The following is a 27,309-nucleotide window of genomic DNA, read 5'->3' as shown; positions in this document are numbered from 1 at the left end:
AAATGTTGCTTCTTTTATGTGATTCTTATCATTATCGTCAAGGAGCATTTGCCACAGCAGAGGTTCTGTAGGGCAGAGATGGGGTTATGATGGCACAGAGATCAGGGCGGGCTGTGCAGGGCGGGGGTTCGAGAACAGGTGGGAGGGCTTTTGCTTCGGAGAGGCATAGAGGTTGGACTTGTCAGGTGGGAGGGATGGAGATGCACCAGAGGTGCTATGTGACCCTGCAATGGTGGGACACGTGCACTGGGGAGTTGCTGGAAACTTTGTCCCCCCTAGGCTGTTTTTACTGTTTGCCTGGCTACAAATTACACCAGCAAATGAGCTCAGGCTTTGAGGGGAAAATCCCATTAAAGTAATCAAAATAACAATTTGTATCACTTTTAGAACTTCTGCCGGAGGAGCTAAGAAATCTTTGTAATAAATTATTAATTCTGGATTGCATTATATGAATTTTCCCCTACAAACAAGCAAATTAATATTTCCCTTTTGGTGCAACAGAGGACAGGAATTCTCCAATCTCCTAGATCTGTCTTGAAGAGAGATGGGGGGTCTTCAAACACAGACTTTGCTACTTCTGAGCTCCCGGGAGGAAGGGACTGGACTGTGGCCACGCACTCAGGGATGCCTGCCACTATCTTTCATGCTCAGCCTGTATGGAAAATCAGGTGGCACTGTGCTGGTCACCTGAGCAGGCCACATGGCAAGGTCGTTCAGAGTGAGCTCCCTGGAGTTTGCTTGGTTCTGCAACCTGGTGCCTGCACCTGCTGGCTGTGTGAGCTGACCAAGTTGCCCAAACTTACTGAGCCTCAGTTTCCCCATCCACAAAAATAAGATAGAGATGTTTGTGTGCCGTATGCAGAGCTGGTGTGAGGACAGAATGGGAGTCTCGTGCGGGAGGTCATGGACAGCTCTTGGCATGTGTTATTTATCCTCATTATTTACATCCTCAGAGAATGCTGGAATGATACAGATGAGGCTCCTTCTCCCACAGGGGGGTCTGGAGAGCTGCAGAGGGAATGGGTAGGTAGGGGTGTGAGTAAGAGGGTGCCAGGCTGGAGAAGAGGAAGAGCAAACGCCGGAAGACCTGTGCTTGTGTAGTCTGGGGAAGGGGCAGTGGGTTTCAGGTGGTTGAGGGGAGTGGGGCAGGTTTGATGACTCTGGAAAGTCTGCTTAAATACACACACACACACACACACACACACACACACACACAATACAATATAATGCAATGCAATATAGTAACATAATATCTGGACAGTGCACAAGTTAAATACTTTGATTTATTTAATCCTCATAACAAACCCTTTCTGGTTGCTGTTTATTTTACTCCTTTAAAAGATGAGGAAGCAGAGGGAATGATCATTCATACACAGTGAAGTCTCAGGTGTTTATGTTACTTTTGCCCCCGCACCATACATGCGGTAGGTTTGGCTACAGTGTGATTCGTATCCTCTTTTTGACTTATCACCGTTGGATGCGGGAGTGTGAGGATTGGTGGTAGGGCTGATGTGGCTGTGTCTGGAGCTGCTGGGAAGGGGACACTGCTTCCCTATGGGACACCCTTGGAGGAATAGGTGTATCAATTTATACAGATTGTTCTCAACAAATTCATTATGAATAGATCCGGGTGTTAAATTATAACATGGAATAAAACTGGAGAAATCCTTTGCTCTCTGTGCTCTGGGGACCGTGCTGTAGATTCTCTTACTACTAACTTAGGCTTCTGATTCTCTTCAGAATGGATATTTGTGTAGGCATTTCCCTCCTGTAGTGGCTCTGGGCATGGCTCATTCGTCACTTAGTCCTTGTGGTTTGGGAGGGTAGGAGCTAAGAAGCAGAAAGTGGGCTATGGGGCTTTCAGATTTTTGTTGGGGACCTGCCTACTGGTAAATAAGTTGCCTCAAGGGTCTCCTGGGGATGCCTCACAGCTCACCAGTGAATTCCTAATACCTTACAACGGACTTTAACCACAAAGTGAGCCTATGACCTATCACTAGCACGCAGTTTTCTCTTCCATTATCCAAGTCAGAAATCCACATCTGTGCTGGGGGGGGGGAGGGGCAAAAGAACTCGGAAATGTTTACACACAACCTTGAATGATGAACCTTTCATTGCCTTGGAGAAGCTTGGGTATAAGAAAGTCTTTTTTTTCTTCTTCTTCTTTTTTAAATATTTTATTTATTTATTCATAAGAGACACAGAGAGAGAGAGGCAGAGACCTAGGCAGAGGGAGAAGCAGGCTCCCTGCAAGGAGCCCAATGTGGGACCCGATCCCAGAACCCTGGGATCACGACCTGAGCTAAAGGCAGGTGCTCAACCACCAAGACACCCAGGTGCCCCGGCTATGGGAAAGTCTTAAGGGACAACCTAAGACTGGCCATTAGATCCCATGCTAGGGCAGATTTGGGGTCCTAATCTAGAAGTTCTAACTTGGCAAATGTGGACACAGGTTCTGGCTGGTTCTGGGGAAGTTTATTTTCCCAGCTCTATAAACTGAGGCCAGCTGTTTGGATTTCTCCAGAGCTTGAACAGGTTCCCAATGATAGCTACTTGACTTAAAAGCTCAAGCTGGCCATCTGTGCACCCAGAGACACATATAGGAATGCTCAGAGCAGCACTGCTTGTCACTGCAGGGGTCCTGAAGCTCAGGGGAAATGGGTGGGGGCACCTTAGGAAGTCTTGTGATGGAGTAGCACCTAGTTGCCTACATGCTCTTCTTTCATTTTGCTTCTTTTTTAGGACGGTGTGTGTGTTGCATGTGTGTGTTGGTGTGGAGAGCTCAAAGTTGGATATTCTACAGTCCACGACCATGCTACTTTATAACAGAGCCCTTAATGTTGTACTCAGCACTGGTATTCACTCATTAACCATGTATTAACTCATTTTATCCCTTCTACAGCCCTGTGGGGTGGGGACCTTTATGATCTTAATTTTACAGATGGGGAAACTGAGGAACAAAATGGCTGAGCAACTTTCCCAGGGCCATGCAGTGGGTGAGTAGTTGTGCTGGGATTTGAAGACAGGCTCCTCTATCTCCTTCAAGCAGTGGCCCAAACAATTGGATCAGCTGATCCCATTTTCCAGAAAGAATGACTGTGGGCCAAGTCTTCTAAAGTAAAAGTTACTATTCTTAGGGCCTGTCTCCCACGTTTGAGCAGATTTATAAATAGCAATCCCTTTTAACAATCTGTTTGATTTGGTTATCTTGGCATAGCTTTCATCCTGGAAGGTACCGGAAGCAGCATTGATCAATGCTAGCTGTCCAAGGGGAGTTTTATTTCCTTTTTTTTTTGAATGACAGAGATGGGAGTGTGGATACACCTGCCCCAGGCATCTTCTGGGACCTAACCCGTGTCAGTGCTAACTGTGGGAGAACCCCCGGGTCTCCATCATCTTGATATCTCCATGTTGGAGTAGATCCAAAACAATTTTCTAAGGAGACTCCTGTCCCTGCCACTGGATGTCTGCTCTGCTCACCTCACCTCTGTGTGGCTCCAGCCCCAGGTGCCTGCTCAGCCCCTCATTTTCACAGGCAGGTGTCAGGGCCGCTCCTAGCTCCCAGTTGGGTCTGTATTTAGCTCTGGGCACAGAGTAGCTTTCCTCCTGCCACTTGTTAGGGATCAAAATGCTTTCCATTGTTATTGGTTTGGCTCAGAGGAGCAATATTTAGGGAGGATTGCTTGGAGAACATATAATCCCTGAGTCTTCCATTTATTAAAGTTATTCCCTGATTAAACCATTCAACTGGGTAACTAAACCACACATGTGGTCCCCTTGGAGTTTACCTGTGCTGCATTGCATTTTGGGGTGATGCCTGAATCTTCATGAGAGACACCCTGAGAAATAGCCTGCAGCAGTGGTCCTGGGGTCTGGAGAGCATTCACAGTTTCTCAGCTTGCTCTTTAGGGAGGACTCAGGGAGAACCCTCACTTGGTCTGTGAGTCAGTAGAGGAACCTGTGAGCAACGGACAGTTTGTGTCTCCTGGACTTTGTGAAGTATCACACCAGCTCTCTCCTCTCCAGTGGCAGCCAGGAGGCCCAGATGTGGTGCCTCCTAGAGCAAGTTCATAGGCCTGTAGCCTTAATCTTGGCTGAGAGGGTGTTTGAGAGTGTGGGCTCTAGAGCCAAACTGCCTGGGTTCAGTCCCAACTCCCTCATCTATCAACTGTGTGGTCTTGGGCAGGTTACTTAAAGCCTTAGTTTGTTCATCTACAAAATGAAGGTAGTGAGTTCATGCTTTGTAGGATCTTGTGGGATTTAAGTGAGGGTCCCTGTGCAGGGCAGACCCTGTGCCCAGCGTGTCATTTGGGTTTGCTGTTGGCCCACTCTGTACTCTCTTCTTGTTTCTGTTTCTGCCCTCCTCGCCTCCTTGCATTTTTTGCATCATTGTGAGCTGCCTTAAATCTTTTCTGCAAAGTGATGAGGTATGAAAGAATGAGTGAATGAATAAATAAAGTTAATATAACAGTTGTTAATAGGAACAGTTGTTTGGGGACTCATTTACTCTTCTCAAAGTCTTTCATGTATCCTTTCTGATTTCATTATGAAAATTCTCTTGCGACATTATTTTACCCTGAATCCTCAGACAGAGACGCCTAGGCCTTCTCTTTGGGTATTAAATAGCTTGCAAAGATGTGGCTTTTGTGTGTGTGTGTGAACGTTGAACTAATCCACAAATCCTCAGCAATGTCTTTAGTGGAGCTGAAGTAAGCGAGTAACATCAGCTTTATCTCACCACAAAGTTCTGAATTTTTTTTAAAGATTTTATGTATTTATTCATGAGAGACACAGAGAGAGAGACAGACAGAGGCAGAGACACAGGCAGAGGGAGAAGCAGGCTCCATGCAGGGAGCCCAATGTGGGACTCGATCCCGGGACTCCAGGATCAGGCACTGGACTGAAGATGGTGCTAAACCACTGAGCCACCTGGGCTGCCCAAAGTTCTAATTTTTGAAAGAAATGTTGTATGGTAAAACTCAGGCTCATGTTCTAGAGGCCAGGTGTAACCATTTGAAATGAGGGATAGGAGAGGATGGGAAATGAATTGGAGCTAGTGCCAGTGCAATGCTAGGAGCCAGCCAGCCAGACGCTGGGAAAGGCCTGGGGACATCAGACCCCCTCTCTCTGCCAGAACTTACCCTCAGTCTACACTCAGCTCAAGGCAGTGTTCCTGGGGAGGTATGTTCAGTTATCCTCCAGATAGACCAGAGACCCACAGGGCAAGATGTTCCTGCTTCTGTCACTGGGAATGGGAGAGAAAAGGATGTGAAGCAGTTCAGGGTGGATGGTGGGACTGAGATGAAGAATAGACAGATTTGGCAGAGAGGGGGGCACCCTGGAGGAGGAAAGGCCTCAGGGCAGAGAAGACCCTGTTGGGGGGGGCGGTTGGGAGCTGAGGGCTGGGTGCAGAGGAGGGGGCCAGGAGAGAAAAAGTTGTGGGTGTTCAGGAGAATCCAGGGCACTTGGAATCCCTGCCTCCCTGGAGTAGAGTTAGCTGTGCTGAAGGTGGCTTTTCATGGCAGCCAGTGCTTTGGAGAAGAAGCCAACAAACTCTACTGCTACTAGCAGCTTCTCTGCTAACAGTTCTGCCCCCAACATCAGCAACTGCAGCCACACGATCTCAGTTACGGTTCTATTGTGTGACCCTGGGAAACTTACTTCATCTCTCTGTGCCTGGATTTCTGCATTTATAGACAAGGAGAATGCTAATGACAGCACCTCCCTGATTGAGTTGGAACAAAGCTCAACATAAAAGGTGTATCAGTAGCTAAATAGTATTCTACTGTATAGAATATAATAATTGATTTAACAAGTTGCCTGTTGGTCACTTCCACTCTTCCATTTTCAAAAAAGCCTGCATTGGGCATCCTTATTGATATTTATTTTTGCACATGTGATACTATACCTGCAGGATAAATTCCCAGAAGTGGAAAGGCCAGATCCGTGTATTTGCACTTTGAATTTTGAAAGGTAGAGCCCCTGCTCGCCAAAGAGGTTCATCCCCTGAAAAGAGACCTATTACCCCAGTCTGCCTACATAGTATTGTATCAACCTTTGAATCACTGCTAATCTTATAGATGAAAAAGGATTCAATGTAGTTTTAATTTGATTTTCTCTTATTATAAGTAAGATCTGGCTTCTGTTTTTTACATATACTTTTTATTTTGGAATAATTTTAAATTTAGAAAATGTGTGAAAGTATTACAGCAAGTTCCCATATACTTCTCACCTAATTTCCCCTATCATTAACATCTTATATAACCATGGTTCATTTGCCAAAAACGAAGAAACCAACATTGGTACAATACTTATAGCTAAACTCCAGACTTTATTTGGCTTTTGAGCAATTTTCACACTTTGGTAACCATAAGATAAATGTGTAAGCTGACAGTGATGTTGACTCCCCTACACAGAGGCTGTGGGTGCCTGTGATTTGCATCATTCCCTGCAGCCCATGGCTAGGCCTCTGGTCTGGGAAGGCAGACTCAGTGGAGAAATGATCGCTCTTTCTCTAAGTTCCTCTGGGAGAGAGATGCATTGTTGTTAAATCACTGGATTGGCTCTTTAGTGCGGTCCCAGCAGCACTTCAGAACTTTTGGTATTCCGGCAGAAGGAATAGTATGTGCCAAGGTACAGGGGTATGAAACTTTACCAGCAGTTTTTAAAGAGATTTTTATTTATTTATTTATTTATTTATTTATTTATTTATTTATTTGAGAGAGGGAGGAAGCAGGAGGAGGGGCTGAGGGAGAGGGAGAAGCAGACTCCCTGCTGAGCAAGAGCCCAACGTGGGGCTCAATCCCAGAACCCTGGGATCACCACTTGAGCTGAAGGCAGATGCTTGCCCGGCTGACCCCTCCCCCAGGTGCCCCTGAAATTTCATCAGCTTGAAAAATCCCATGACGCAAGCAGTACTTCTCTTCTAATAAAAGTGACACATTACAGATACAGTTTAAGCTAGAACTCTGACCTCAGGCCATGTTTTCCCCTCCCAGAGGCCACACTGTGGTTGCCTTGGTGTGTATCCCATGAGGACTTTTCTGGAAAGCATGAACCCAGGGGAGGGGGTGGCTGGTGAGGCCAGTGGGCAGCTGTTGAGAACTCTCTCTCCTCCTTTTTTTTTTTTTTTTAAGATTTATTTATTTATTTATTCATGAGAGACACAGAGAGAGGCAAACACATAAGGAGAGGGAGAAGCAGGCTCCATGCAGGGAGCCCGATGTGGGACTCCATCCAGGATCCCAGGATCACGCCCTGAGCCAAAGGCAGACCCTCAACTGCTGAGCCACCCAGGCGTCCCTCTCCCCCTCTTTCTTTGCCAATGTCCATCCCTCCTGTGCAGACAGCACTTTATCCTAACAACCAGCTTCCCATCGTGACTCCATTTGAGCCTCATGGCTGCTCCAGGAGCTTGGTAGGCACCATCTTACCCGCTCTCCTTGGCCAGACCGGAGGAAGCCAAGGCCCAGAAGAGTGGAGTAGCCTGTCCTGAATCCCACAGCTGGTAGGGGGCCTTTCTGTTGCTTCCTGAAGAACAGCTGTCATGCCAAAAATGATAGCAAAGCATGATCGAGCACCAGTTGCTTTGCACACACGACCTCATTGTGCCCTTAGAGCAGCTCTGTGAGCCAAGTACTGTTCTCAGGCTGGGTCTGCAGATGAGGAAGTAGGATGTGGAGGGATGAGGTGGGCGGTCGGAGATGGTGGAACTGGGATTCGAGGTCAGCCGTGCTCCTCCCCGACCCCAAGCCCACAGGCATTGCCGTTCTGCTGGCCAGCACTGCCCCCACCCCAATGCCTTTCTCTTACCCCATAGCCTCTTTGCAACACAGGTTTGAGCTACCTGCACACTTCTGCTCTCTCATCACCAGATCAGTGCTTCCGGTGCTTCTGGGCAGATCTTGCCTTAATTCCCACAGGGCCTGCCCTCCAGCTGTCTCACCTTACCCTGTTTTCAGAGCTCTTTTTAGCTGCTCACCACCTGGGCCCAGGGACTATCTCCTCTCTTTGCACTTCTCTAGGCTCTTTCCTGAGCACCTGCGGGTGCCAGGCGGTGGTGAAGGAAAAGCAGGGGACAGCGCAAACAAAAATCAGGAGCAGCTACCCTCATGGGGCTTCCATTCTCCCGGGACAAAAACTGTTTCTGACCTGAGGTCTATGGGATTCTGCAGGTCCAAGACTACTTCTGCCCGGGGCCTGAGGTTCTGAACATCCCACCCTCCTGCCATTTACTGGGATGATGGCATGTGCCAGCATCTATTCTACAGGCCCCACGTGTTTCCCCCTCACCACCTGCCTTCCTCCTCCAGTTGTCCTGGGGATGTCGCTGCAGCTTGGGACAGGTCCCCCGGCTGCTCCTGGGGATCATGTGCCCGCGTGATTTACCGTGCCTCACAGCGCCACATGTCTTTAAAATTACAGTGCCCATTTCCTGCTGAAATAATTTCCACAAAGAGTGGCTCCTATTACCGCAAGAGGCGTGCAGACGTCATGATTTATTATTATTTATGGTCCCAAGGCCTTGTTTATGCAAGACGGGTTAGGTGCGTGCGATAGAAATGCCATTATGCAAATGACATTGAATGTCCTTACTGCGCCTAAATAATTTCTGTGTTGGACGATTAAACCTCATCTGTTATTGATATGGGCTGCAGTCGGGCTATTACAGAGTCCCAACAGTACTTACTCCCAGTAATGGGAAAATTGAGAGAGAGACACCAACACAATTGCCTCAAGTGGGCCGTGATGGTCAGAAAGGAGTAGAACATCTCGGAGGCCCGCGCACAGGGAGCCTGCCGACTCCTCTGGATAAATAAGGAAGGCAGCGCCCAGCAATAAATTAAGCCCTGGGTTGGAGTGGGTGCCTTGGAGGATTTGCGGCCTTCCAGTGGTGTGATTTAGCTATTTGATTGAACCAGGGGCCGAGGCAGCCCCACCCTGAGTTCCAGGGTGCCCCTTGCTGAGGGAGCCGCCAGCTTGGAGAGGAGGGCACAGGGGAAGAGGGTGGCCCCTGGTGACACCTGGGCATCCAATCTGCTGTGCCACCACCACCAGCCGCCTGCCGCCCAGCCCCTGCACACGACCGCCTGCCTTCGAGAGCTCTCCCTCGCTCTTGCTCTTTCTTTTTTTTTTTTGACACAGCTGTGAAGTCCCATTTTGATCAGTGTTGATAGCTTATGAATTCCAAAATTGACAAAATTTACAGAAAAATGAGGATAATCCATCTTCCTTAGCAGCCTGTCAGGAGCTGGCCATACTTCATAATCTCCAATTACAGATGCTATTTTCCGACATTTACATGCAGATATTAGAACCAAATGAAAATGAGAAACAAAGAGAGAATGGAAATGCAGCTATTTATATGTATAAAAGACAAACAGGTAAATTCAAGACATTTAGATTGGATTTGGGGTCCCTTTAGGAGGCTGGAGACAGGCTTGAGCACGTGGGGTTTCAGAATAAAATGGTAAGACACGTGGCCTCGCCAGGCCTGCCCGTGGTCTGGCAGTTTGGGTTCAAAATGGGTCAACTCTGCTGGAACAGCCGGGGATGCTTGATTCGGGTGGGGGCATGTTGGGCATCCCTCCGGGTTTTCAGGGGTCTCTGGGGATCAGCCATGGCTCATGGTGAGCCATCGAGTCCACACATGTTTCACAAATGAGTGAGCTTAGATCCTTCAATGTTCGTTTTAAACAATGGTGTGTGTGTGTTGCTGTGGGGAGACAGGATATGCCACTGGAGTCAGCTCTTTCTCCTAGGCAAATTTCAAAAAGTTGGTACATTCTGGTGACCTGTGCCCCCACTGCTCCTGAGTAGGAGATGCGTGAAGGTACCACTGTCTGTCAGAAGGGCTCTGGCCAGGTGCACTGAGAGTTGCACCAATAAACTTTTAAAATGGGGTATAAATAATAAAATTAATGGAGAGAGAAGGAGTTCTGATATATGGATCATCCACTTCCTTCTCGAAGCTAATCTGGCCGAGAGAGAGGAGGGTCTGGGAGGAGGCTTTGTAATGAAAATGTTCTTCCCATAAAATTGAAGGGAGAACAGCCTTGTTGCCCTCGCAGCTGTATGTGGCACTGGCTTCTGGAAAGCCAGGGATATTAATTAGCACAGCTTTGGATTAAACTCTCCCAACCATGTCGGATGGTACGATTTTTTCTCTTTGTGAGCTTGACACGGGTGGCAAGGAGAAGTCGGCCTGGGTTTTCCCAGCTTAGTATCATTGCTGAAGTTTTCTTTTATTTGGGGATCAAGCCTCTTCCTCTCCCAGAAATGAGAATGAAGTATTTCAGGGTTTTCTGGGGCAGTTGGGGAGAGAGAGAGAGAGAGAGAGAGAGAGAGAGAGAGAGAGGAGAGAGAGAGACTGTTTTGTCAGAGAAGGCAAAGGAGGTGGAGAAGGTTGGACCGGGAGATGTGGCTTGAAAGCTTTTGTTTGTTTGTGTGAAGCCTGTTTCTAGCCAGCAGTTTTATATTATTTGAGGTTTGATTTGTGGGAGAGAGGTGAAGGAAATAAAACCAGGAGGCTAAATTTAATGTGTATGTGTATATGAGAGAGAAAAAGGAATTGTTAAAAATCAAACTTAAACCGGGCTCCCAGAAACGTGTTTGTTTACATGTCTGGTTTCAAGGCCAAGGGCTTGCTTATTTAAGTAAATTATAGGTATTAACACACACAAAATGCTTATTATGTTTTGTTTCCAGGTACAAAATGCGAGATTCATGAAATTAACCCGTTACTGCAAAATGAGAACATATTTTCAATAATTAAAAGCAAAAGCTTTTAAGTTAACCCTGATAAAAAGGCAAATAGAAACACTGCTGTCACTGTGCTAGTTTTTTCTCTATTACCTACATTAGCTAGAATTTGGGCTGAGACATAATAGCTAAAACCTAAGCCTAATGTCTGCTTCCTTAAGTTTCTGGTGTCTCTAAAAGCCAGAATGTTACCTTCAGTACAGAACAGAGGGCTTGGACCAAGCAGTCAGAGGCCTGATTTTTCCTTAGCGGTACTAACAATGTCACACGTTCTTCTTTGTTTCTCTGTTGGTTCCCACTAATGTTAGGATTAATTGCTAAATCTGACAGAGATCTGAGAATTGCACTGTCTTCCGAGTCTAAGTGGGGAGAAGAAAGAATAAAGTTAATGGCATCTATGGTTAGAAACATCTAAGCACATGTTTCCAAACCCATCTGGGTCTGGTGATGGGTTTGTCCCCATCTGGGATGGTGACAGGTGTAGGGTCGAGAGCAGGTAAGCATCCGAGGGGGCTGTGAAGCACGTGGAGCCGTGCCTGGCCTGAGAGTTGGCATCTCTGTCCCTGGGCCCCCCACACCTCCGAGTGAGGCAGTTAGAATCATGATGAAGAACACAGATCGGAGAGAACTTAGGCCGACACCCCATCCACAGCTCACCCGACTTCCCTACTCTCGGTTTTCTCACTCATCCCAGGATGGCAGAGAGGTGGTGCGTAGCGCTTTAAGATCTTGGACTTGGGGTCTCACTGCTGGGGAGAGATGGGGACGTGGTGGTTGGGCTCCATGTGCCTCACTTTCATCATCTTCCAAGGGTGGGCGGTTGATAATACCCATGGGGTGGTTGTAAGAATGAAATAAACGAATGTGTTTTAGCACCTAGAACAGTACCTGGTGTGTAGTAAGTATCCAGGGAGTTCACGTTATTCTGACTGGTTTAGGTGAGAGCCAGGGTCTTCTCAGCCTCCACCCCCCGCCCCCCCACCCCCGCCCCATGCTTCTCTTGCATGGTTTCTGTTTGGCCCTAGCAAACCTCGGTGACAAAGGGGGCACTCCCTCCCGAGGCTGCCTGTGTTTGCCTTCGCAGAATATCACCCTTTAGAAAGTCCTGTCGAATAGGCAGCCGACAGGGCGGAGAGGCGGCCTGTGGCCTGAGGAGTGTGTGTGCGCGTGCACGCCTGTGTGTCACCACTCAGCAGCAGCGGGGTGGAGGAGGTGGTGGTGGGCAAGGGCATCCACCTCCCTGCCTCCGCCCTGTTGGCCTTGCAGTACAGACGGGTCTCCTTCGTTATGGCCTCAGGGTAACCTCTGTCCTGCTGCAGCTGGGAAGTCCATCCGAAGGAAAGTGAAGTGTGAGCATCTTGCGGTGCCCCCTCCACTCCCGTACCACACTTTAGGATGAGGGAGAGGGCTCCCTTTGCATGTCCCTATTCAGGGCCCTTGCTGGCCAGTGAGTCTGCATTCCTCTGGGGGTAATGGGCCTCCCTGGCCTAACCCCCTTTCTAGTCCTATAGCAGGATGGGACAGCTAGGCCCCACCATGGACCACCTGGGAGAAGCCCATAGAATTTGGCTGCCTAGAGATGGAGCTTTGTTTTTAGGACTCTCTCTTCTTCTTCATGTCAGGATCTGGAGCCACTCATCACACAGACAGAACCTGAGCAGGCCCTGGGGCTCCAGGACGGGGTGTCCTCTTCACCCTCCTCCCCTGCATGCTGCCCTTGCCCCCAGTGCACACACCACCACACCCACACCACACCTTCTTATCACTTAAGAGACCTTGACCCTGGTTCCTGGCTCTCATCCTCCAGAAGTGGAGCTTAGCGCTCCAAGCCTTGTCATTTCTTTTCTTGCATTTGGGAAGACAAGAGCCAGAATGCTCTGAGCTCAGGGCCTTCTCTTAAGGTTCAGGGTGAGCCCCGGATTCCTTTGCCTCTTCTCCCCCTCCCTCACTCAGTTTCACTGGGGATAGGTCCTGTCCAGGCCTACTGGTGGGATCCAGCTTGGAACAGAGCAGGAGTGCTACCTATAGGTGTCTCCCCATCTCAGAGGGGAAGCAGACATGGTCCCAAATCACTAGAATAAAGTAGCGTGGAACAAATGTCCTAAAGGATGTGCAGGGGGAATGCCATAGGGAATTCAGAGAAGGAAATGATCTTTCCTTCTTTTTTTTTTATAAAGATTTTTCATTTATTTATTCATGAGGGACACAGAGACATACACACACAGAGGCAGAGACACAGGGAGAGGGAGAAGCAGGCTCCATGCAGGGAGCCCGATGTGGGACTTGATCCCGGGTCCCGAGGATCACTCCCTGGGCTGAAGGCCGCGCTAAACCACTGAGCCACCCAGGCTGCCCTGGAAATGATCTTTCAACCGAAAACCTAAGAAAAGTATGAGGAACAGATGCTGTGTGATCTGGACGATAGAGGACGAGGGTTTTGACTGGGGCGGGAATGGGAAGGCAGTATGAGCAAAGGAATTGACGTGGGCTTTCAGGGATCAGTGTGTGTGTGCTGTGATTGGAGTAGAGGACAATGTTTTAAAAGTAGGGTAGATTAAAAGTGGAAGCTGGAAAAGTAGGTTGGAATAGGGTTGGGGCCTGTACAGTTCAGGTCAATGTTACCTGGAGGCAGTGTGAAGCCAGGGAGAGTTTATAAGCCCTGGGTCAGGGGTAGGAGAAAATGAACACTTAAAAAATTCATATGCATAATCACTTTCCATTTCTGATGAACTTGTAGTGAGCTCTGCGCTGATGAAGAACAGCATGAGTCAGCCAGGTGATGAGGTCACCAGAAAAGCAGAAGCAAGCTGCTTATGCCCCAGTCAGAGAGAATAGGTCCAGAATGAGGAGCGCGGGACATGTGGGCCCTGCATTGGGTCCAGGAGGGAACAGCACTGCCACTGTTAGAGGATGTTTGTTAGAACGGGAGCCACAGGGAGTACACCCGAGGCTAAGGCTGGGAGGCCTACGGGGACAGACCTAGCTCTTTCTCGTAGCTGAGCTGGGTGGCCACGGAGTGGTTGCCTCAGGAAATAGTGAGTTCTCCACCACTGGTGGGTTTCAAGCATCAGATAAAAAGATCAACCCTCATCATAACTCCTGAGCTTCTTTGAGCTCTGAGATTCGGGGCTTACTAAAAATTCTCTAAGTGGTCAGGGGGTGGGGAAATAAGGGGCCTCCTGATTAGTCATTGCCAGAAAAGTTTCTCTTGGACAGAAAGTACAATATCTAATTTCAGTCCTGTCCCTGGGGCTTCCCCTGCTACTCCACACCACCTGGGAGTGTGTCTGAGGGTGTGCTGGAGGGATGCCTTGCAGACTGCAAACAGAATAAGGGGAGATGAGTCAAACTTTGCAAGTCTCTTGATTTGACTGCGCTCTGTTGTGGCCCAAGCATGGGCACAGATATAGAGAGCCAAATGGATAAAGACCAGGTCTCATCCATGCCGATAGTACTTTCTGATAAATAAAAGCATCCTGAGATCACTTATCCTCTCAGTGACCCTGGGAAGCACCTCTGGTACTGTTGGCAGAGCCAGGCCATGGTACCTGTCCCAGTTCATTTGGTTCCTCAGGCATTTATGTCACATCTGTTCAAACCTGGGCACTGGGCCAGGAGCTGCTGTCACAAAGATGAGGGAGACACAGCTCCATCCTCATGAAGTTCACACGCTAGTTGGGAGATGAGGACCCTAAACAATTAGATGTGTGATGCAAAGTGGTGAGTGTAGTGGTAGAGGTATGACCACTTAGATGTTCTGGGAACACAGAAGAGGGGAAATCGGGGAAGGCTTCCTGGAAAGGGGAGGTTATTCAGAATCCTAGGCAGTTCTTTCCCCCTGTAAATACTAACAGTACTGCTGTAGATTATGGAGTATTTTTGAAAGCATCATTTATAACACCCCCTTAGAGCAAACTTTTTTTAAAAGGTTTTCTTTCTTTATTTGTCAGAGAGAACACACAAGCAGGGCAAGCAGCAGGCAGAAGGAGAAGCAGAATTCCCACTGAGCAAGGAGCCCAATGCAGGACTCAATCTCAGGACCCTGGGATCATGACCTGAGCTACAGGCAGACACTTCACTGACTGAGCCACCCTGGTGTCCCAAAACTTTTTTTTTAAGAGAGTGCACACACAAGCAGGGAGGGGAGAGGGAGAGGGAGAGAGTGAGAGAGAATCCCAAGTAGCCTCCATGCCCAGCCTGGAGTCAAGTCAGGGCTTAATGCCACAACCCTGAGATCATGACCTGAGCCAAAATCAAGAGTCAATCAAAAATCAGACGCTTAATTGACTGAGCCATCCAGGTGCCCCTAGCAAACATTTTTTATTTTATTTATTTATCTTTAAAGATTTATTTTTTTTTTATTTGAGAGAGAGAGCACGGGAGCAGGAGGAGGGGCAGAGGGAGAGGGAGAGAAGCAGATTCCCCATGTTACTCATGAGAGAAGTGCCTGGCCTAGTTCCACACAGATCTTCAGATCTGAGCCCTGTCTTCCTGGTTGCAGGGCTGCTGGGCTCCCTTAGCCATTCTCCTCTCTAGATGGTAGCCAGGTGTCTGCATTCAGGGGCCTGGATAGAGTGTGCAACACCTTCACTAACCCACGGGGTGGCCAAACCTGATCTCAGCCACACCAGCGAGAAGCCCAGGGAGGACCACACCCGTGCAGAGCACAGCTCCCCACCTCTGCCTCAGGTGAGGCCTCACAGCCAGAGGGGCCCTGATGGTTCTGGGGTTCTGGTTCTTCTTCCTCATTTGGCAGGTGGAGTCCCTGAGGCCTAGAGTGGAGCAGGGTCTGCCCCAGGTTGAATGGGAGTCCAAGGCAGTAAGTGTCAGGTCTCTAGGCTCCCTGCCAATTGGTTTGATCCACTGTAATCAAGACAGAACTATTTCTTTTTTTAAAAAGATTTATTTATTTATTTATTTATTTATTTATTTATTTATTTATTTAAGTGGTGGGGGAAGGCCAGGGGGTGGTGGTGAGAGAGAGAGAGAAGAATCTTAAGTAGGCTCCATAAGCAGTGCAGAGCCTGATGCAGGGCTCAGTCTCACGACTCTGAGATCATGATCTGAGCTGAAGTCAAGAGTTGGACACTTAACTGACTGAGCCACCCAGGCGCCCCTAAAGATTTTATTTTTAAGTAATCTCTACACTCAGTGTGGGACTCGAGCCCACAACCCTGAGATCAAGAGTGGTATACTCCACCGACTGAGCCAGCCAGGCTCCCCAAGACAGAACCATTCTTTAACACATGCTCTGCACATGCAGTTTTTGCGTACCCAGGTTTAAATAGTGTGGAACCTTCTTCCTCCTTGCTTGCAGATTCAGGGCTCTCTGTTTAGCTGGAGGAGTAGAGTTTGGCCGGTGGCCAGGGCATTTTACAGAGGACGATGTCCTACCATAAGTGTGTGAGCTTCCCCTCAGGGCCAGTAGCAAAGTCTTCGCAAATCCTCTCTGCTTCTGGCGTGATGGGCCAGCACTGAGCTTGGAGCTGGCACACTGGGGCTCCCCTCTCTGAGCCTTGTCTTTGCAAGGACTTTGCAACCTGGAAAGGGCCCATGCAGACGAGGAGGCCCTTATGCTTCTTGTGTTTGGAACCTTGGAGTCTCCGAAGATGGGGAGATAACAGGCTTCAAGAGAGCAAATTCCTGGCTGGCCTCACCCTCTGGGGTGCTCTCATTATGCTGCAAGTGTTTTTTGGACAGTTGATGGGTGTGGCAAGTGGGGTCATGACTCAAACACATGCTGTTTGGGACTTTTGATGTTATGGAGAATTTCAAAAGGAGACCAAAGAGTCTAACCTGTAAGCATCCCTCCCCTGGATTCAATGATCATCCTGTTTCCTCAATACCCTTGCTTTCTTTTTCTGTCTTTTTTTTTCTTTTAAAGATTTTATTCATTTATTCATGAAAGACACAGAAAGAGAGGAAGAGACATAGGTGGAGGGAGAAGCAGGCTCCCATCGGGAGCCTGAGGTGGAACTCGATCCCAGGACCCCGGGATCACACCCTGAGCCAAAGACAAATGTTCAACCACTGAACCACCCAGGTGCCCCTCAGCTTTAGTTTTCTTTTTTTTTAATTTTTATTTTTTATTTATGATAGTCACACACACAGAGAGAGAGGCAGAGACATAGGCAGAGGGAGAAGCAGGCTCCATGCACCAGGAGCCTGACGTGGGATTCGATCCCGGGTCTCCAGAATCGTGCTCTGGGCCAAAGGCAGGAGCCAAACCGCTGCGCCACCCAGGGATCCCTCAGCTTTATTTTTCAACAGCTTTATTGAATTTTCATTTTTCTATCAAAAATCTACTCATTTGAAGTATTCAATTCAGTGATTTTTAGTAATTTATGGAGCTGTGCCACCAACACCAACAATCCAGTTTCAGAACAGTCCCTTCACTCCAAGAAGATCCCTCCTGTATGTTTATCGTTAATCCCCCTTCCCACTCTGGCTCCAGCCACCCCCTGCTCTGCTTTCTGTGTTACGGATTTGCCAGTTCTGGCCATCCCACTTCTGTCTGGCATCTTTCACTTAGCGTGCTCTTGAGGCTCACCTGTACTGCAGCATGCCTTGGTGCCTTGTTCCTTTTTATTTTTGAATAGTATCCCGTTAGACCACAATTTGTTCACTGTAGCCAATTTCCTTAACTTTATTTTGAAGCAGACTCCAGACATCGTATCACTTTATCTGTAAGTGTGTTAGAATGACTCTTTAAAAGATGAGACCTTCACTGGCATAGCCATGATACCATTATCACGCCTAAAAAGTTAGTGAATCTGTAATGTCCTCAAATAAACCGTCTGTATTTGTATTTATAATAGGTTCGTAATATGTCATAGTATTTCTTTTTACAGTTGTTTATTTTTACAGTCTGTTTGTCAGAGTCAGGGTCCACATTGCAACCGATCGATATGTCTCAAGTCTCCTCTAACCTATAGCATCCCCTCTGTCTTTCGTTTCTTGCCTTGGAGCTCATCTGTTGAACAGGGAATCCACGCTTGGTCACGTGGCCAGTTAGGGAGGCAAAGAGCATCCGAAGTGGCAGGAGGCTTGGAGATCACATGCAAGTCTTCAGATAGCTGGGGAAGCAGAGGCCAGGGAAGGAAGACACCAGCCCCCAGGTCCCAGCTCCACCCTAGCTGCCGAGGCATCCAGACCCCTCTGCCTCCTCAGTCTCAGGTCACCAGGCCAGGCCCTAGGGACACACCTCCTCCAGTTCGTGTCCTCATTGGGGTAGGTGTATAGGTGGGCAGGCCTCTCGTCCCTCAGGATGGGAGTGGTTGGCCTGGTGCTGGCCCAGAACCCAGGGACCACCTGAGGCTCAGCAGCAAGCCTGGAGGAGCTTTGCAGGTGATGGGGAAGCCTCTTGGGCCGAGGTAGCCATCTGAGGTAGCCAGCTCTGCAGCCTTCGTCCCCATGCCCTGCCCTCCTTCATGCTGCCCTCCTTCTCACGTGTCTGTGTTTCTTTTCTCCTCCATGCTATGGCAGTGGTGCCCCGTGCTGATGAGACAATACTTGGTGCAGCCCCAGGCAGTCCTTTTCCAGGTAATTTCCTAGGGACCCAAATGACACCCAGCACACACTTTTCCCAGGGCATGTGCCTCCTGGAGTCCCTTTTAGGATGCCCTGTCCCTTGTGTTGCTTAGGGTCAGAAGTGCCTGTCCTTATGCTTCAGATCCTCACACTGGCCCTGGCAGACAGGCAGCAAGGGTTTTGACTTAAATCTCATGTTATTAATGAGGCAAACGAGGTACCAAGAGCTGGCCTGGCTTGCCTGAGGTCACACAGGAGAGGAAGAGGCAGAGCTGGGATGAGAACCTGGTGTTGCTGCTCCTGGTTCGCTGCTCTTTCCACCACGGGGTTAAAGGCTACAAATGATACAGATACAAAGTAGCCGAGGAAGTCCATTCCCTGCCCCATACCTTAGTTTTTCCAGGTTGGGGTAGATGACTCGGAGTATCTGTCTAGCTCAGACATTGGAGAGCGTGAGACTTTCCATCATCTGGAGCATAGTATTTGAGGAGGGTGTGCGTACCTGCTGGTCTGGACCCTGAGACCTCACAAGAATCTATGGCAGGAGGCAGAGGGTTGTATTCCCATTGGTTGCCCTGGAGTGAACAGTCTGTGACTTGCTGTTCATTTTTCTTTCTGGGTCGTGGTCAAGGACAGCACCCCGGGGCCCTGATGGGAAAGGAGCAGAAGCCCAAAATAACATCCTAAGAAAGAACCCCAAGAGCTCAGAGAAGTCAGAAATGTGGAACAAAGCTATTGCCTGTGCCTGGCAATGGTGGGAGGAGAGGGGAGCCACGTTCCCGAGTGTGTAGGCCTGCTGACACGCCTATGCACGCGTGACTGCCTTTGTTGCGTCAAGTTCAGCCCCTAGCCTCCCAAATAACTATGAGAAATGGGAGGACGTTGTCGCTGTTACCAGAGGCACCGATTATGCCTTCTCTCTTCTTTCTCTCTCGTGACCTTCTTTACCATCTTTCTTATCCTGTCATCCTTTCTACCTCGTCCCGTCTCCACTTTCACAAAGGACTTGAGATGCCCTGCAAAACAAACAATTACGTGTATCTAAGTTAGTAAGTTAGAGCTAAAAAAAAGTTCAGAAATTATGTAGCGAGAGAGGGAAGGTCCTGACACCAGGTGCCAGCAATGCTGTGGTTGTGGTGGTTGAACACTGAATTTGACTGAGCTTCTTGGCAGCCAAAGCAAAAAGGGACATACCGTGGTTTCCAGAGTTCCTGTTGTTCAACCACAGGTGGGTTAACTGCTCATCAGGAGAAAAAATTTCAGGGGTGCTGAACTGTAGGAGGGATTGACAAAGACTTTGGCCATCCTAATGGGCAGTGTCTTCAGAGGTTAAAAAAAAAGAATTTCTGGGCAGCCTGGGTGGCTCAGCGGTTTAGCGCTGCCTTCGGCCCAGGGTGTGATCATAGGGACCCGGGATCGAGACCCAGGTCAGGCTCCCCACGTGGAGCCTGCTTATCCCTCTGCCTGTGTTTCTACCTCTCTCTCTCTGTCTCTCATGAATAAATAAAATGTTTAAAAAAAATTCTTAGGGTGGCCCTTTTATTTCCTCTAACAAATGTTGAATGCCTGATATATTTTTAAAAGATTTTATTTTTTTTATTCATGAGAGATACAAAGAGAAAGGCAGAGACATAGGCAGAGGGAGAAGCAGGTTCCCTGAGCCTGACACGGGACTCCATCCCAAGACCCTGGGATCACACCTTGAGCCAAGACACTCAACCACTGAGCCACCCAGGTGCCCCGAATGCCTGATATTTTATCACATATGAGTGAAAGTGCTTCCCCAGAGGCTTTACCTAATGATGGCCAAGGGTGTTATTTCCTGGTCACCTAACTTGATGAGGGGAGTGATGGGGGTGGGGTGGGGGAAGGTTAGGATATCACTTGGGGTTCTTGTTCAAACACTTCTTAGTTAATTTTTGAGTGTTGTGGCTAATGTCATGCTATTGGACCATGTATTCATTTATTCAACAAACACTTAGGGGGGCTCTAGGGATGTTCCATGTTCCATGCTCTCAAGACATCCTCAAGGGAAATAGACAAATAGCCATTAAACATGATGGAAGTATGGTAATGGAGGTCTGTGGAAGTATGGAAGCAGAGACAAAGAGTCATGATTTCTTTGTAGAAATGGGGGGCCCAGGAATGGCTTCCCCAGGGAGGTGACATTGGAGCTGGGTCTTGTGGACAGTGCAGGAGTCCTCTGAGTGAGATGAGTCCTCCAGGCAGAGGTGGAACTGGCTGGAGTGGCTGAGGAGCAGCTGCTATAGCAAGGGAGCCCAGAAGATTGGAGAGGATCAATAGCAGCTCAAAGGGACAGTCAGTGATGAGGACTCAGGGGATAATTACACCCCAAAACTAAATGACAGCATCCCCTGGCTTACGCAGGAGCAGAGTAAGAGCTGTGGAATCCTACCAAAGGAGAGAGTCTAGGCTTGGGGCAAGCCCTGCAAGGTGGTGGTGTAGGAGGTACGGATAGCCAAGGGGAGCTGAGGGCTGGTTTCCAAGTCCCCTGTCCTCAGAGCCCCTGCTCTTGAGGGAAGTTCACTCTACCTTCTGGCAGCCAGGGGTGGTTGGGAGACTGGATTCTTGGACCTCCTACCACATGTGTAGCACAAGTTAAAGATTTTTTTCTTGGAAAGGTGATCCATACCCGACTGTCAAAGTGACTAGACAAACTTTGACAATGAATTTATTGACTAAACCAAAATCAAATACCAAAAAGACCTTTCCAACAGGACATCGAGGAAATTAAGAGGCAGAGTAACCCCATTGGCTACCATCTTGCAATTTTCTTAAATCCAGGTTGGCTCTGCTTTCTTGGTGGGGGACATAAAGGCTTTCCCTTGCAGACCCAGCTGCCCAGCCTAGAGCCTAGGAAGGGGGTAGGTCTGGCAGTGGGTAGGGAGGGGCGCAGGGATGCTGACCCTAGGTTGAGATTGCTGCCTGGCCCGCCTAAGGGCCACTCATTCATTTGTTCATCTGTGTGTTCACTGTGCAACTCTTCACAGGTGAATCCCAGCTCTACTGCCTTTCTGTCTTCGCTTCGTCTACTTTCACTTCCCCCAACTATTGGCATGTGCTCTGTTTCTAGACGCCTCCTGTCCTCTTACCTTTGAGCTTTCCTCCAGCACTTATCAGCCTTGGGGGCCGCGGATTCCTCAGACCCAGGTTAAATACCACCTGCCCAAGAACCCTGTCCTGACCACTTCCCACTCCAGGGTCAATCAACGGTTCTGCACTCCTGCTCCTCTTGGTTAAAGCTTCCAGGGCCTTGTGTCTTTTCCCTCAGGGGTTTGTGGATGAAGGTCAGAGAGCATGTCTGGTCTGCAAAAGAAAGGCTCAATAAACACTGAACATTCGTTATGCTCAGGCCTCCACAAGGGTACCCAGTAGCATGGAGAGGAGGGAGCCCTGTCCCCTACCCTAGAGTCCTGGGACCTCCAGGAGACACCATCTTGGAAGAGATCCTTACAGAATTGTTTTGACCTCCTGTCCTTGCTCACGGCAATGCACTGAAGGAGCTGTTCCAGCGAGTTCCTTCTTTAGCAAATTAGGAGGCTAATGCCATGACCAGGTCCCATTCTATGGAGGATGAAATCTAGATGGTGACCTTTTCCCAACAGCTCCTTGCTGTGTGGAATGCAGACTTTGCTGGTCTGGACCTGAAGCAAGAAAGATATTCTCATCTCCACCTAGGATGCATATATTCGCTTATATGTGAAACAAAGATTTATAAAACAGGTCTTGGCTCTTTCTGTGCATGAGAACCTTGGATATTTTCTGTTCTAGTTCATTCTGATTTCGTTGTTTAAAATATTGGCACTAGCAAATTGATTTCACATCTATTTTCAGGTCAGGACTCACAGTATGAAACTCATTAGAGTAATTGTCAAGACTTTGGAGTCAGGTGGATCCAGATTGGAACCCTGGCTGTGGCACCTAGAAGGTGTGTGACTTTAGGCAAGCTACTTCCCTTCTGTAATAGATCTCAGTTTCATCATCTGTAAAGTGAGGACAACGTAGAACGTATTTCATGGAGTTGCTGTGAGGATTAAATGGGAGATTCAGGTAAAGCTCCTGACACAGAGCAAGGGATCAATAAATATGAGCTTTTGAGATGGTTGTGAAGATTATGGTTCTTCTTGCTCTGGCATGACCACTTGGTGGGGCCAGCAGAGCAAAGGCAGGACTCTTGCTTCCTAAAGAATGGTAGTCAGGAAGGACTTCCTGGAGGAGGAGGCATTGGATGAGGGCAGCCCGATGACTGGAACCCACTCTCGTCTTCACAGTGACCAAGAACCCTGCATGAGCATCCCAGGACCACTTGTTTCCTTTTGAAGGGCAGGCTTGTCCCCAAGGATTTTTGGCTGGACCTAGAGCCAACCACATTAGATGCCTTTGCCTTTCCCATTTAGGTCTCCAATCCACCTGGAATTGATTTTTGTGTCTGGTGTAAAGTAAAGATCCAATTTCTTTTTTCCGTCTTGTTTCTGAATGGATAACTCGTTACCCCCGTACTGTTTATTAGAGTCCATCCTTCCCTGCTGATTTGTACATCACCTCTCTCGTATATCAAGTTTCCATATATGCACAGATCTGTTTCTGGACTCGCTTCTGTTTCATTGATCTATTTATCTGTCCCTGTGCCAATCCCACACTGTCTTAATTACTACAGCTTTACAGTGGTTCCGGATGTTGAGGAGGCGTGTCCCTCTCGTCCTTCTCCCTTAGAAGCCTGTACTCTTCTCCGCGTGTTTCAGAATCAGCCTCTGCTGGAGGTGATTGAGAGCCCCAGGAGCTCTGGACAAAGCTGTCCTCCGTGAGGCTCATGGCAGGGTGCCTGGGCCTGCAGTACCTCACGGACTCACTGCTGCCAACCACCCCAGTTTGAGCTGCCTGAGAAGTACTTCCTAATTCATATGCAGAGAGAATCACGAGGAAAATGCCTGGGTCTGAGTCCCCTCTGCCTGCGGCTTGCCGGGTGGCTCCCCTGCTTGCCTTCCCTGTGGCTCAGTCCTCAGCATCCTCCCCAGGTCACCTGCATCTTCTTTCAGGAGACTGCTTGCTTCCTTGTCCCTATCTACTGAGGACATAGCCCTGGACAGACAGACATGTGGCAATGCTGGCTATGCCAGCGTCCTGGAGGGAACTGCTCACGCCAGAATTTGGCCCGCACAACCAAATTCTTTGGCTTAGGTGTTTGCAAATACTTTCTTGTTTTTTTTGCAAATACTTTCTTTACTGGAAAATAGGCCCAGGGGTTGGGTGGAAGAAAGAGACCTGGCACTCATGCTTCTAATTTCATCTGTCCCTGAGCGTGAAGACCCAGGGTCTGGAGACCCTGCTGATGGTGGCTTGGATGCCAAGGACATGACTCATCACAAGCTTTAATTTCATGAGATGGCTTAAGGAAAGGAGCATGATTCTGGGCCACGCACACACGTCGATGTGGACTTGCTCAGTCAGATACGTGCATCCCGTCAGCATGTAGTTGTTTGTACGCTGCCAGAACTCAGAAACACTTGCCAAACTGTGGTTCATTTGGTCTCATGTGTTGGAGGTTGGAGTGAGACTCCCTGGACTGGGACTCTACCCTGGTGGCCGTGACAAAGCCCTCTTCGCCTTGGGCCTCAGTTTACTCATCTGTGATTTGAGGGTTTGGCATGACGATGTCTGACATTCCTCTTGACCTGGTGGTGTCTGTTATTCTGCATCTGTGGTTTCAGAGCTTGGAAATCAGAAACTTCTCTCTCTCTCCTCTTGGCAACGAGACTCTTATTTCCATTCTGGTTTTGGTTACTGATATCTAGGGAGATGGAAGAAGCTGTCGGTGGCCGCTGGGGCTGGGCACGTGGAGCCCACAGGCCACGAGAAGCTAGGGTGGAATCCTTGTGAAGCTGCGCTGAACCCTGCCCACCTCCTCACCTGGGGAGAACTGTCGAGCTTGGATTCCTGTCCTGTTCCACTGAACTGAATCTGCCTTCCCAACACCGGGGGGCTTGTGAGCCCCTGTGGGCCTCAGCACAGGCAGGGGCTAGCCCCGCTCAGTGGCTGAACCCCAGAATGTGGTGGTGGCATTTGGCTGAGGTGCTTTGGAGTCTTGATACTGAGATGTTTCTGTTTTGTTTCCTCTTTCAGACCACCGAGTATTCAGCGATGGCTTCGCTGGCTGGAGGGCTGGATGACATGAAGGCCAACCTGACCAGTCCCACCCCCGCCGACATTGGGAGCAGCGTGCCTGGGCCGCAGTCCTATCCCATTGTGACAGGTGAGGGCACCTAGGGTGGAGGACAGAGAGAGAGAGAGAGAGATTGATGGAGAGAGACTGAGATTGCCTGCATGGTGGGAAGAGTGGCTTGGTGCTTTTGGACTTAACTGGCCATTTTTTTGTTTTAATAAGGTTATGAGGTCCTGGAATTGGTCAGGCTGGGAGTTGTGGCTCTGATGAGACATGGCTTGCTCTGAGAAAGCCAGAGGAGAGCAAATGCCCCACGGACTATGGGCTGGGACAGATGGCAGGGGAGGCCCAGGACAGAGGGGCCTCGGTGACTTCGGGATCTCCTGTGGGCTAGGGCCCCGGTGTTCAGTTCCTCTCATGGGAAGAGCAGCCCTGGCTGGCGAGACTTGAGAAAGAGCAGATTTCTGGCAGACTGTCTCTGGCATTTCAGATTTCCAGGCAGAGGCTGAGTCAAGAAGGGCAAGAGGTTTAGGCTGGAAGGTGCCTGGTGTATGCAAAGTAGCTGTCTTTCTGGAAGGCCCAGGGCCAGCCTCTTTAGCTATCAGCAGAAAGATTAAGAGTTTGGGCCCTGCCCACAGCCTGCTGCATGGGGTGGTGGCCCTTCTTGCGAGTCATGGCCGGGGCCTCAAGCTGCTGCTTGCCAGCGAGGGCGCTACCACCCAGGCCCAGGCCGCTGGTCATGCTGCTCGGGGCATCTTGGGCCAGGCTTAGCTGGCTGGTCAGCTGGCTGCGTCCACACTGCTCCAGCCTCTCTAACCCACGGAGTGGGAGCACGCGAGGGGAAGGGCTGGGGCTGCACACTGAGCTGCCCGGAGAGCGTGGCAGGCACCACCTGGGTCCACAACCGGCTTCCCGGACCGGGCAGAGGGGAAGGTCTGTAAAGGCCCCAGCTCAGAGCCCTGGGCTTCTTTGGGATGGGGAAAGAAAACTATTTGCTAGGCTCAACTAAAACCATTCACAGCTTTCCCACACATAGACTGTAGTTGTTTTTGTCTCCAAAGCTTTCGGCTTTTGTATTTTTTAATTTTAATTTCACTGTTATCCTTGATTAATTGTCTTTTTTATTGAGTTGTTGGAGAAGCAGGAGCTAGTCGTGCCTCATCTATTATTGCAAAATGTAACAATAAACTTCCTCAAAATAAAAAATGAATGAATGAATGAATGAATGAATAAATAAATAAATAAATAAATAAATAAATAAATAAATAAATAGTTTGGGCCCTGGAGACACGCTGCTGGATTTGAACTTGCCCTTGACTAGGTCTGTAATCTTGGGTAAATTATATAAGAATTCTGGGCTGGGTTTTTTTAATTATTATTATTTATTATTTTTATAGATTTTATTTATTTATTTATTTATTTATTTATTTATTTATTTATTTATTTATTTATTCATTTATTTATTTGACACACAGAGAGGCAGAGACATAGGCAGAGGGAGAAGCAGGCTCCATGCAGGGAGCCTGATGTGGGACTTGATCCCAGGACCCCAGGACCATGCCCTGAGCTGAAGGCAGATGCTCAACTGCTGAGTCACCCAGGCATCCTTGGGCTGTGTTTTTCAAAAAGATCCCTAAAATGAGAATGATAATAGCACCTGACCCAGAGTGTTGTTGTGAGGATTAATTTGCTCATACAGGTGAGGTCCTTAGACTCTCGTTTATAGCAAGCACCCAATATAAGTTGCTGCTCTTATTCCTCTCAGAGCCTTCTCATGGTGGCCGGCCACCATTGTTGGGCTTGGTGCTGCCGAGAGAGCTGGACTAGAAGGGCCGGGTTAGGCAGATACCTCCTCCTGCTCCAAGAGCAGTGGGATAGGATGGGGGGACAGATTCTGGAAGTTTGTCCAAGCTGGCAGACAGGGAGCAGTCTCAAGTACTGTAGAGACAGATGAGGAGAGGCTTGGGGGTGGTGCTTGGGCCAGAGTCCAGGGGTTCAGTGGGGGATGGTAGCAAAATGTCCCTGTAGGCTGCTAGGCAGGACATGGTAGGAAGTTACAGAGACAAGGGTCTTTGGAAGTACAGGAGGGCTATGGGTTGTGTCAGGGAGGCTGGGGACTGGGCTTGGGTTAGAACCTTGGGGGAGGGGGCTGGGTGTCACACAGGCACCAGGACGACGAGAACCCAGCTCTAAGACCTGTGCTTATGGTTTGGCATTGGGCCTCATGGGCTCAGACAGAAGCAGTGAAGGCCCTGTTTGCAGATCGTGCCAAGAGCCTGAAGGCAGCTGAGCCTGTGCAGGGGGAAGGTGTCAGCACTGGGAAGGGATAGAGAGTGAGGAGCCTCAGTTAGAGTGAGGCACAGATATCCCATGAGGTCCTCTCCCTCAGAAGGCTGCAGTTGGCCCAGGCAACACGTCTGGGCATGGATTGGGTTTTCAGTAAACCTTTGACCAAACACTTGTTTGTATTTCAGAGTGAAGTCAGACTTATGCTTGATCTTTAAAAAAAAAAAAAGTTTTTTAGATATAATTCTAGCCTCTGACCCATTATTACTCTTTGTGTTGCTTTTAACTTTCATCTTTCCTAAAAACACATTAAATTATCTGCTGTAGGATATTAAAAGCACTCAGGTAGTAGAAGAAAGATTTTCTGCCTTGTTCTGGGAAAAATAGAGAAAAAAGGCTCTTTCACATGCCCTTCCACACAGGTGTGTTTTCCGGGTGTTCATTGCTGAAGGAGTATTTTTGTGGAGGACCGCCTCGGGCTGTGAGAGCAAGATATGAGGTGGCAGATAAAAGCTGTTGGGAAAAATCAGTATTATATTACATAAAAAGCT

At 48.7% G+C, this 27,309-nt stretch overlaps 1 protein-coding gene across 7 annotated transcripts in view; it reads left to right on the top strand.

Moving 5' to 3' along the window:
- The window catches only part of PAX5 (paired box 5), a 195,609-nt gene that overhangs the window by 84,141 nt on the left and 84,159 nt on the right, over positions 1-27,309 (top strand). For 4 of the 7 annotated variants that reach the window (XM_025432587.3, XM_025432592.3, XM_025432588.3 and 1 more), the window contains exons 7-8: positions 18,247-18,303; positions 24,433-24,562. In XM_025432587.3, the coding sequence (XP_025288372.1) occupies positions 18,247-18,303; positions 24,433-24,562 (187 nt within the window). Of the gene's footprint in view, positions 1-14,711; positions 15,283-18,246; positions 18,304-24,432; positions 24,563-27,309 lie in introns of those variants that run through there. The other 3 variants (XM_025432589.3, XM_025432590.3, XM_049116277.1) reach the window with 2 other exon arrangements.

This window comes from Canis lupus, chromosome 11 (genome assembly GCF_003254725.2).
Source record: "Canis lupus dingo isolate Sandy chromosome 11, ASM325472v2, whole genome shotgun sequence".
Taxonomy (NCBI): domain Eukaryota; kingdom Metazoa; phylum Chordata; class Mammalia; order Carnivora; family Canidae; genus Canis; species Canis lupus.
The sequence above is the reverse complement of the archived record's forward strand: the minus strand, read 5'-3'. Positions and strand labels throughout refer to the sequence as shown.